Source organism: Peromyscus maniculatus, chromosome 11 (assembly GCF_049852395.1).
Source record: "Peromyscus maniculatus bairdii isolate BWxNUB_F1_BW_parent chromosome 11, HU_Pman_BW_mat_3.1, whole genome shotgun sequence".
Classification (NCBI taxonomy): Eukaryota; Metazoa; Chordata; class Mammalia; order Rodentia; family Cricetidae; genus Peromyscus; species Peromyscus maniculatus.
Genome location: NC_134862.1, coordinates 75,203,396 through 75,215,621, shown reverse-complemented (window position 1 = coordinate 75,215,621; position 12,226 = coordinate 75,203,396). Strand labels below are relative to the sequence as shown.

Here is a 12,226-nt window from a genome sequence, read left to right as displayed (position 1 = left end):
AACAGCCATTAGAACGAAGGTACTGACAGAGTGTCTGTCACATTTATGAAAGATGCAAAGCAGAAGGGGAGGCCAGGGGACAACATGTCTGCTGAATGGTACAGCTGAGCCTTTTGGAAGCTTCTGTAGGCTAGAAGGACAGACTGCAGAGACCCAAAGTATCAGTAGGGATTTGTAATGTTATCTTTATGCTTCAAACATGGAGGCATGGCTTAGTAGCAGATGGACTTTGTTTTATAAATTTCAGTTGATAGAGAAGAATTTAAGACCATTGTTTGACCTGTCTGTCCATATTGCAAACAACGCTTTAGATGGTTTGAGTGCCCCCTCCTAGGGTTTCCTGACCTGAAAGTTAATCCCAGTTTTTTTGAGATAATAAGAGAGTGGGAACTTGATCCAACTGTAGTGTTTGAAGATGCAGCCTTTATGAGATGATGAGGGTTAGATAAGGTCATGAGGGTGGAGCCCTCATGATTCCATCCTGGTAGCTTTTAAAGCGGCAGAGATGAGGGGACACACACACACACACACACACACACACACACACACTTCCTGTCCCTTACTCTGTGGTGCTCTACACTGCCTCAGGCCCCGCCAGCAAAGGCTGTCATTAGATACAGCCTCTAGACCATGCATCTTCAGAATCACAAGCAAAAAATTAACTTACTTTCTTTATAGAGCAACCTGCCTTGGGTATTTCATTCTAATAGTAAAAGGTGCTTAGTACAGATGGTATGAGTGGAGGCTAGGTGTCCAAACATGTGACGTGGGAACTACCTACTCTATGTGAGTTGTCCTGACCTGAAAACAAACTCCTCATAAAAAAAATAATAGATTCAGGCCCAGCGGCGGCCCATAGAGGTAGACAGGCCCGGCGGCAGAGACAAGCAGACGTAGGTAGGCCTGCGGCGGCGGCCCGCGGAGGTTGACGGGCCCAGCAACAGCCCACTGAGGTAGACGTGCCCAGCGGCGACAGCCTACAGGGATATTCAGGCCCGGAGGCAGCCGGCAGAGACATTCAGTCCCAGCGGCGGCCCACAGAGGTAGACAGGCCCGGCGGCAGAGACAAGCAGACGCAGGTAGGCCTGCGGCGGGGGCCCGTGGAGGTAGACGGGCCCAGCGGCGGCAGCCGACAGGGATATTCAGACCCGGCGGCAGCCGGCAGAGACATTCAGGCCCAGCGGCGGCCCACAGAAGTAGACGGGCCCAGCGGCGGCCCGCTGAGGTAGACGTGCAGCGGCCGACAGGGACATTCAGGCCCGGGGGCGGCCCCCAGAGGCAGACAGACCCAGCGGCAGCTGACAGGGACATACAGGCCCGGCGGCGGACCGCAGAGGTAAACAGGCCCAGGGACGGAGACAAGCAGACACAGCTTGGAACAGGGACACCCCTAACCCCAACATCTGGGGAAGAAGCTATCTCCGTGGGTCAGAACCAGAACGAATCTGAACACTCCGTCTGAGGACAACCCAGGGCCCAGCTGCTGATCCTGTGAAACCCAACAACTTGGAGGTGTTGGTGAGACTACCCTGCTCAGCTGAAACCCATCTGGGAGAGGATTCAGATGCCTACAGTTTAAAGTCTGAAGAAACAAGATCAGCTGAGGAGTTGACAAATGAACAAAAAGTGACCTGAGAACACAGAAGAAGGCGCTACCCAGACACCAAACCAGATCACCAGAATCATAAGTATATAATTCACCGATCGAAATCAGCAGCCCCTGAAGAAATAACCCAAAAGCACCAATTTAACCAAGAACCCCTACTAAACCAAGACTAAAAATTAGAACAAGAGAGGCACTCTCAGACACAGACACCACCTGCACCTCACAGAGGAAGAGATGAGTAGGCGCCAGTGCAAAAATACAGGCAACAACATAAAGACCTATATGGCAACATCAGAACCTAGTGATTCTACACCTGCAAGACCTAAACATACCATGACAGAAGAAACAGAAGAAATCAACCCTAAAAATGACATTAAGAAGATGATAGAGGCCCTTAAAGAAGAAATAAAACATTCCCTCAATGAGGAAATAAAAACTTTCCTTAAAGAGGAATTGAAAAACTACCTTAAAGAGGAAATAAAAACTTTCCTTAAAGAGGAAATAAAAAACTCCCTTAAAGAGGAAATAAAAACTTCCCTTAAAGAGGAAATGAAAAACTCCATTAAAGAGGAAATAAAAAACTCCCTTAAAGAAATGGAAGAAAAAACGAACAAAAAATGGGAAGAAATTAAAGAAAGCCAAGAAAAAGCAATTAAACAGATGAAAGAAACATTCCAAGATCTGAAAAATGAATTTGAGACAATAAAGAAAACACATGCTGAGGGAATGCTGGAAATAGAAATCCTGACAAAACGAACAGGAACTACAGAAACAAGCATAACCAACCGATTGCAAGAGATGGACCAGAGAATCTCTGACACTGAAGACACGATAGAGAAAATAGATTCGTCAGTCAAAGAAAACAATAAAGACAAAAAAGTCCTAACACAAAACGTCCAGGAAATTTGGGACACCATGAAAAGACCAAACCTAAGAATAATAGGGATAGAAGAAGGAGAAGAATACCAACTCAAAGGCACAGAAAATATATTCAACAAAATCATAGAAGAAAACTTTCCTAACCTAAAGAAAGAAATACCTATGAAGATACAAGAAGCTTACAGAACACCGAATAGGCTGGATCCAAAAAAAAAGTCCCCTCGCCACATAATAATCAAAACACTAAACACACAGAATAAAGAAAAAAAATTAAGAGCTGCAAAGGAAAAGGACCAAGTAACATATAAAGGCAAACCCATCAGAATAACACCAGACTACTCAATAGAGACTATGAAAGATAGAAGATCATGGACAAACCTCATGCAGACACTAAGAGACCATGGATGCCAACCCAGACTATTATACCCAGCAAAACTCTTAATCACCATAGGCGGAGTAAACAAAATATTCCAGGATAAAACCAGATTTAATCAATACCTGTCCACAAACCCAGCCCTACAGAAAGCACTAGAAGGGAAAATTCAACCCAAAGAAGCTAAACACATCCATGAAAAATCAAGCAATAGATAATCCTACACCAACATACACCACAGAAGGACAACACAACACAACCAAAAAATAACAGGAATTAACAATCACTGGTCATTAATATCCATCAATATCAATGGTCTCAACTCACCTATAAAAAGACACAGGCTAACAGAATGGATTAGAAAACAGGACCCATCCATATGCTGCATACAAGAAACACACCTTAACTCCAAAGACAGACACTACCTCCGAGTAAAGGGCTGGGAAAAGGTTTTCCAAGCAAATGGACCTAAGAAACAAGCCGGTGTAGCTATCCTAATATCTAATAAAATAGACTTCAAACTAAAATCATTCAAAAGAGACCAGGATGGACATTACATATTCATCACAGGAAAAATCCACCAAGATGAAGTCTCGATTCTAAACATTTATGCTCCAAATACAAAAGCACCCACATTCATAAAAGAAACACTACTAAAGTTTAAAACGCACATCAAACCCCACACATTAGTAGTGGGAGATTTTAACACACCACTCTCACCAAAAGATAGATCTACCAGACTGAAACTTAACAAAGAAATAAAGGACCTAACAGATGTTATGACTCAAATGGACCTAATAGATATCTACAGAATATTCCATCCTAACACAAAAGAATATACCTTCTTCTCAGCACCCCATGGAACCTTCTCAAAAATTGACCACATGCTTGGACACAAAACAAATCTCAACAGATACAAAAAAATTGGAATAACCTCCTGTATTTTATCAGACCACCATGCCTTAAAGTTAGAACTCAATAACAACAAAAATTATAGAAAACCCACAAACTCATGGAAACTGAATAATACCCACCTGAAACATCAATGGGTCAAGGAAGAAATAAAGACAGAAATTAAAGAGTTCCTAGAATTCAATGAAAATGAAAGTACAACATACCCAAACTTATGGGACACTATGAAAGCAATGCTAAGAGGAAAATTCATAGCTCTAAATGCACACATAAAGAAGATGGAGCAATCCCATACCAATGAATTAACAGCACAACTGAAAGCTCTAGAACAAAAAGAAACAAACTCACCCAGGAGAAATAGACGCCAGGAAATAATCAAATTGAGGGCTGAAATCAACGAAATAGAAAACAAGAGAACAATACAAAAAATCAATGAAACAAAGAGTTGGTTCTTTGAAAAAATCAACAAGATAGACAAACCACTAGCCAAATTAACCAAAAGGCAAAGAGAGAGCACCCAAATTCACAAAAAAAATAATAATAATAAAATGAGTAAGTTCAATGTTTTGATTTAATGTTTGGAGGGGAATGTCTACAGTCAGGAGGGAAATGCTTAAAAGACTCAGATTAGCCAGGAGGAAACCAAATATGATCATGACCTTTGTGAAAGCCTTGGTACAAAAGGTCTGGTCCGTACAAATGCTCTTCTTGTTGATTCCAGAACGACGTCAGTGTAGAAACACTGGCTGCCTATTGCTGTGCGTTACGCTTTATACCCTGATGTATGAAAGAATTCTCCAAAAGTGAGATGGTCCACTGTGCAGGGAGGAGTGTGCATCTGTGGATCTGCGAGCCAACGAGGCCCATGGCTGTCAGCATCCTGCAGAGGCCAGGTGGTGGGCGGGGCATCCGGCATGGGCTGTAAAGAGCAGTCTCCAGTTTTTGCCCCTGTCCTCTGCCTCCTAACGTCCTTAACTTTCCCCCTCTTGGATGAGGAAGAGTTTGGGGGGAGAAAGTAGAAATGGACCCCGGTGCTTCAGAGGTGACAATAATGGGACAAGTGCCTGTGTGGCTGGAGCATGGACGGACACCAGAGTCAAAGCAAACGCGCAAAGCTCAACACATCAAAATAGCCCACCAGAAAAACAGCCCGAGGGAGCCGAGCAATCGTGTCACTGTCTCTTGTGCTCGTTTTATTTTTAGGGAAGGTCCTGGTCAGCAGCGAGATGGGGATCAGCAGGTCAGCAGTGCTGGTGGTCGCCTACCTGATGATCTTCCACAGCATGGCCATCCTGGAGGCCTTGATGACTGTGCGCAGAAAGCGGGCTATCTATCCCAATGACGGCTTCCTAAAGCAGCTGCGGGAGCTCAACGAGAAGCTGATGGAGGAGAGGGAAGGGGAGTATGGTGAGGAGGAGGAGGAGGAGGCTGAGGAGGATGCCGGGAGCACACTGGGTGCCAGAGTGAACTCACTGACGGTGGAAGAAGAAGATGATGCCACCAGCCGCCTGAGTGGCTCCTCCTTGGGGAAGGTCAGCCAGGTCTCTAAGTCAGTCACCCTCATTGATGACGAGGAGGAGGAGAAGCTGTATGAGGAGTGGAGGAAGGGGCAGGGCCTCCCCAAGGGCGAGGCTGCTCAGGGTAGAGGGGGCAGTTGCTCTGCCTCCTCTGCCCAGGATGGGGATGACTGTGAGGATGGGGATGTGGAAAGGATAATCCAGGAGTGGCAGAGCCGAAATGAGAGGTACCAAGCCAAAGGCCACCGTCAGTGGAGTCGGGAGGAAGAGGAGGAGGAGGAAGAGAGCTCCTATGCCAGCAGAAGGCGCAGGCACACCCTGAGCGAGAGTGTGAGCAGCCATGACATCCGGATCTTGAAGCAGCAACTGGAAAAGAGCAGCCAACGCCGCCGCCGCGGAAGACGCGGCTCCGACTCTGAGTCCACAGAGAGCACCTGGGACATGTGGAACGAGAGGCTGCTGGAGATTGAGAAGGAGGCTGCCCGGAAGTACCACTCCAAGAGCAAGAGGGAGGAGATGGATGCGGATTCAGAGGCCGGGGGCAGGGCCCGCGAGGATGACGAGGAGAGTGTGTTGTCGGAGGCCAGCTCCTTCTACAACTTCTGCAGCAGGAACAAGGACAAGCTCACTGCCCTGGAAAGGTGGAAGGTTAAGAGAATCCAATTTGGATTTCACAAGAAAGACTCCGAGGTAGGGGACGGAAGCAGCGAGCATGGCACTGAAGAGGCAGCCGGAGAGAAGACCCTCTCTGATGTCAACCTGACGGCTTACCAGGCCTGGAAGCTGAAGCATCAGAAAAAGGTGGGCAGCGAGAACAAGGAGGAGGTGGTGGAGATGAGCAAGGGAGAGGATGTTGCCTTGGCCAAGAAGAGGCAGCGGAGACTGGAGTTACTGGAGAGAAGCAGGCAGACCCTGGAAGAGAGCCAGTCCATGGGGAGCTGGGAGGCAGACAGCTCAGCTAGCAGGAGCATCCCCCTGTCTGCATTCTGGTCAGCAGCCCCCTCCGTCAGTGCCGATGGGGACACGGCGTCAGTACTCAGCACCCAGAGCCACCGCCCTCACCTGTCTCAGCCTGCAAGCAACATGCCCCCCACACCCCTGCCTAACCTGCCAGTGGGGCCGGGAGACACCATTTCCATTGCCAGCATCCAAAACTGGATCGCCAACGTAGTCAATGAAACCCTTGCCCAGAAGCAAAATGAAATGCTCTTGTTGTCCCGCCCTCCCTCTGTGGCAAGCATGAAGGCAGCACCCGCGGCCAGCTGCTTGGGGGACGACCAGGTCTCCATGCTCAGCTCCTCCCTCAGTGGCTGCTTACCGCCTCAGAGCCAGGTGAGACCCAGCTCTGACGCGCAGTCTGTGCTGTCCTCCACCAGCTCACTGGCCTCCAGGGCTGAAGGCAGTGGGACCAAAGTGAGGGGGACCAGCAAGCCCATCTACAGTCTCTTTGCTGACAACGTGGACCTGAAGGAGCTCGGCCGGAAGGAGAGAGAGATGCAATTGGAGCTGCAGGAGAAGATGTCCGAGTATAAAATGGAGAAGCTGGCCTCAGACAACAAGCGCAGCTCTCTCTTCAAGAAGAAGAAGGCCAAGGATGATGAGGACAGCGGCGTGGGTGACCGAGACGAGGACACAGACAGTGCCATCGGAAGTTTCCGGTATTCCTCCCGCAGTAATTCCCAGAAGCCTGAGACAGACACCTCCTCCTCCCTGGTCATCTCTGATCGCTATAGAAATGGCCACAGAGCTGGCAACGAGATGGATAGCAATATTAATACGTGGCTCAGAGGCCTCGGGGCGGAAGAAAAGTCCCCTCCCCAAAGTGATTGGTCTGAAAGCTCCAGGGGGAGGTACACCAGGTCTTCCCTGCTCCGGGAAACTGAATCTAAATCTTGCAGTTACAAGTTCTCCAAATCCCGGTCAGAGGAACAGGACACCTCCTTCCACGAGGCAGACGGCAACACTGTGAGAAACACCTCACGGTTCTCATCTTCCACCACCAAAGAGGGCAGAGAGATGCACAAGTTCTCCAGGTCCACATTCAGCGAGACTGCGAGCTCCCGCGAGGAGAGCCCAGAACCCTACTTCTTCCGCCGGACCCCTGAGCCCTCTGATGGGGAAGAGTCCCCAGGGCCAAGGCGCCCAAACTGGACCAGGCCCAGGGACTGGGAAGATGTGGAAGAGTCATCTAAGTCAGACTTCGCTGAGTTCGGGGCCAAGAGGAAATTTACCCAGAGCTTCACGAGGTCAGAAGAGGAGGGAGAGAAGGAGAGGACAGAACGCGGAGAGGAAGGGAAGTTTGCATCTGGGCGCCGGTCCCAGTACCGGAGAAGCACAAACCAGCAAGAGGAAGAAGAAATGGACGACGAAGCCATCATCGCTGCTTGGAGAAGGCGGCAAGAAGAAACCAGAACTAAACTGCAGAGGAGGAGGGAGGACTGAGCTGAGTGAGCCCCACACTGGAGACACTGGGAACACAGGAAGAAGTCATTCAACGTAACATGAGGGAACACCTTACCACTGCCTGCCAAGGGTTGAGCAAGTGGACAGGATCTTCCAGACACGCAGAAATGCAAGTGTCCAGGAAGAAAGGGCCTGAGCGTAAGGTCACAGGAAGAAGGAGGGAGCGCCTTCCATGTAAGGCCCAAATTCTGGACCAGCTGGCGCTTTCTGTCACCCAAGTCCCTCTAAGCTTTGGTGCTTCCCTTCTGCATTTGATAGTGTCCTTTGCAGAGCGGAGACCTGAGTCCGGAAAAGCCACCGAGGAAGACCGTGCATGCAGAGCGTGGTTCTATTTGCAGAGGTTTTGTAATGAGACCCAGGGAACCTACTCCGTAGCAGGTCTGACCCCTCCCTACAATGCTCCGCCGTGGTGGTCTCTTTTCAGTGTTCTGGATCTGCATTAAATTGGTATGTTGTCAAATATTTCTTTGTTCTGGTCCTTTCTAACCCTGGTTGTTAGGGGAACCTCGTTTGAAAAGACACACCTGGGTTTTCACGAGGCAGCCACACCTGTGTGCCGCTGTGTTCCACGAAAGCTGGGTCTTCAAACAACGCCAGGGTCATCTCATTACTAAAGAGAACGAAAAAGGGTTTAGGCTATAATACAGCCAGCTAGAGGCCATACTAGAAAGCCTTTGAGAGAAACTAAGGAAATAGAGAACAAGTTTGCTCATATGAGGTAGAGAGAGGGTCCCCTTAGAATGGGAATAAAACAAGTGAAGAAGAGAGACAAAAAGATGCTCAATTCAAAGTGATAAGGACATTTTGCTTTGTTTTGTTTTAATGAAGTTAATGGCCATTCTTACTTTTAATTTACTGAAGGGCCATTTGACAATGCAAGGATAACGTACTGTATCCTTCTTTGAACTGTGTATGGGTTAGGTTGGTGGGTTGCTTACCCTTCCCCCAAGACCCTTGCATCTCTAAAACACAGCCCGAATTAGTGAAGTTGCAGGATTTGAACTTGGTCTCCCTGAATTAATGCTGAGCAAACATTCAAAGCACGTGTCCTCTCGTTTCCCTCCGATGGGGAAGTGTCTGCTACAGGTGCCATCCCTGTGGCATCTGTCCTTGAAGTTCGGTTTTCTGAAGGGAAATGGAAAGATCATTGGATTTGCACCTCTCCATGAGGAGCCATGCAGGGCTCTGAGGTGCCAACCATCAAAAACTCCAGTTCCCGAAGAAAGGTGGTAAAGAAATGCTTATTGAGAAGAAAAGAGAGGGACCCACCGATGGGAGGATAATAAGTAATAATCATGAGATCAATTTTCCGAAGCTGAGTTTCACGGACACAGAGCTTATGCACCCTTCTTGTGTGTTAGTTCAGCATCACACATCACAGGAAGCACACAAGGTAACACCAAGGCCAGAGGCCAATGGGAGCAGCACAAACTCAGAAGGGTACAAAAGGCATCGATGCAGCTGGGTTGATCTGCTGGCTCCACTCTCTTGGTTCATCTCCCTCCACTGACCACAGGAGAAAGAGAAAAATGCTCAGCCCCTGCCCCATTCGCCCCTTCCTCCCTTTGCCGACCTTCCCTTAGTCAGCCCCAGTCCCCAGTTTCTGAGGCTCAGTGGGTCATCCCATCATTTGTAAAATGCTGCCTAATTGACCCCCCCTACAAGAAGGCTGGTACTATACATTCTATACATTCTGTCTGTGAGGGAGTTCAAGGGCCCTCCCACTTCATTCATATGGGAAGGTATCTCATGTCTGCACAATCAACTGGGTGTCTACCTTTGAACCTCAGTTTTCTGAAGGGAGCAATTATAGTATCATTGAGTGAGGTCCCTTTGCCTTTCTATTACTTTTCATATCTCTCTCTCTCTCTCTCTCTATATATATATATATATATATATATATATGGATAGATATAGATATAGATAGAATATAGATAGATACACACACACATATATATATTAATCTCACTCATATCAAGATAGGCGATGGATTTTGAAATCAAAACCATTCCTAGTCAGTCCCAGTTCGTGTCTTGCTGAATGAATGTTGAGCACATATTAAAGGTGAATTGATTTCAAAAATTGGCCTGAATGTAAGCCTGGGAAAAAAGACCAAGAGACAACCTGTCCACCTTTAGTTGAGTCCTGGATTACAGGGACAATAATGGCTTGCATGGCCAACAGGAAGACCAATTTAGCTCACTAGAACAGTCCACCAGAAAAAGATCAGTGTCCAGCCCCAGGGAAATGCCTTTGCCCGCAGTGACTCCAGGAATAGCTGCTAGGGATACTGTACTCAAAATTCTGAGAATTCAGCTTATTCCTAGAGTCCAGAATACATTTTAATAAATCAAATCAATGAAAATTACATTTGATTTATGATGAGCTTGAAGAAATATCTGTGAAGTAAGGCTAACCGAGGGTGATGGCCAGTGATGCTGTGTTTTAGTCTCTAAATGACATTAAAAGGTAGAGGTCAGTGGAAGTCGCCGCAGGAAACAGATGGCAAACCCAAAGAGATCACTGACAAGCTGGGAACTCAGAAGTTACCAACTCTTCTAGTGCAGAAACTCCGTTTATAGGTGCGGGGGAGGGTAAAGGGAGCCAAGAAATGACTAGGTCCCAGCAACCACAAGAGATTGATACCACCTTAGGGCTGAGAAAGGCGGTGAAGAAGCTGGTTCCAGAGTCTGGGAGGACACACGGAATAGATGGGACACCCTAACAACCTGTCAGAGGAGTGAGGGAATAAATATCCTCTGTTTTCTCTTCTGCTAGTAACTTCCAGCCGGTAGGGCTAGTTGTCCACGGAAAGATAAACAGTGGGCAGGGACAGATAGAAAGGTATGACACACAAAGCAACGTGTTAAATTAGGAGACCATCTCCATCGCACCACTTGAAGGGCGTGGTCTGACCGGTGAAAACAACAGAGACACTGAACACGAATCAGGCCTCAGTTAGGAACTAACATTTGGGACAGAGTTTCCGCTACACAGGACCAACTACCAGAGAGAGCAAGGATTTCTTTTTACAGAAAGGAGATGAGGAGACACTTTGAATAGGGTTTCTGTCCATCCTGAGTAACCTAGAATTCACCAAGAAAAAGCTCCTAGATACGGGGTAATGGTACACAGAAAGACCGTCCACAAGAGTAGAATCCTGCACAGGACTTAGAGGTGGGATAGGGGGAGGATGGGAGAGGGGCTTGATTTTTTTTTTCTTCACCCAAGTTGAAGCCCAGGAGGTAAAATGAAAACTTGGCAGCTGTGACAAGACAAGAGATGTCACCCGCAGCATCCCAGTAAGAAACAAAGGCCACACCCGAACAGGGCAATTCAAAGGAAAATGTCATAAAGGACTATTTGCAAGGTGTGGAAACCACAGGTCACCTGTGTACCCAGGGACAGGGGTGCCCCTGCGAGCCAGGAGAGGGCACTACTTAGAGAGGGGAAGAGCTGGGTGGAGGGTCAACTGAAACAGTCCATGACCTAACACGGCCTCACCCCTTTTCACTCTAAACTGCTTTCCATCTCCTCATAGGTCAGATCCAACCAAAACCCAGGGGGAGGGAGTTGGTATACAGAGTGTACCACTGTGGGGCAGAGCCAGGATGGAAAGAAGAGTGGGTGTGGACTGGAAGGGCGAACAGGAGACAGGCAACAGACCAGGAAGTCAGGGTCAGTGCATCAGTCAGGACAAGTTTGATAATGGATTGCTTTTAGTGTTTGGGATAGTTCCAGAATCAAGAATATGAATTTCTCTGGATTCCCTGAAACTTTTAGCTTTGGAAGAATTATTAACCAGTGAAAACTAATATCAAAGTCTTGCGACAACCAGCCATCAAGCATGTGGCATAGTATCCTCCATGAGATGATTCTTAAACACAAATATATACCTGATCCTAGGATCACCTTCTCTTCCTAGTTGTGATTTCAAGTTCCTATTTTAAAGGAATGCCAATTTTGTTTTCACTGTGGCAAGTTGTTCCTCAGCCCCATTTGCTCTGCAGGGTGCCTGGCATCTGCTTCGGGTACCAACTACAAACACACCACCCTCAACCCATGAATTTCATGTAAAATCTATATTTTAAATCATCACACGTCCCTCAATACCTACCAGATTTAGCATGACTCCATCCAGCCATTTGTTCTTGTGAAGATCATCGATGACATGGTTTTATTCTCATCAAGTCCACACGTGCTCACAGTCATCTTCAGACATCTCTGTCCTTGTGGCACCTGGGAGCAGGTGTGTATAGGGACCAGCTGATGCAGGAGCCAGATCTTCCAACTGCCACTCATTCAGCCATCTGTAGATTAAGTAGGCATACCCTCAAGCCAGAAGCAGGTCTACTGGAATTCCTTTCCTTGATCCTTAGATTCCTAAGGGCAAAACCTGAGAGCTAGCGAGATGCCTCAGCTTGTAATGTTCTTTCCATGAAAGTATGAGGACCTGAGTTCAGAACTCCAGAACCC

The 12,226-nt window shown here is 47.5% G+C and overlaps 1 protein-coding gene across 1 annotated transcript in view; it reads left to right on the top strand.

The window, feature by feature from the left end:
* Styxl2 (serine/threonine/tyrosine interacting like 2) overlaps positions 1 to 8,212 on the top strand; it is a 31,058-nt gene extending 22,846 nt beyond the window's left edge. Inside the window, exon 6 of the mRNA XM_006988122.3 lies at positions 4,974 to 8,212. Within this exon, the coding sequence (XP_006988184.3) occupies positions 4,974 to 7,729 (2,756 nt within the window). The 3' untranslated portion in view covers positions 7,730 to 8,212. The remainder of the gene's footprint in view (positions 1 to 4,973) is intronic.
* The last annotated feature ends 4,014 nt before the right edge of the window (positions 8,213 to 12,226 follow it).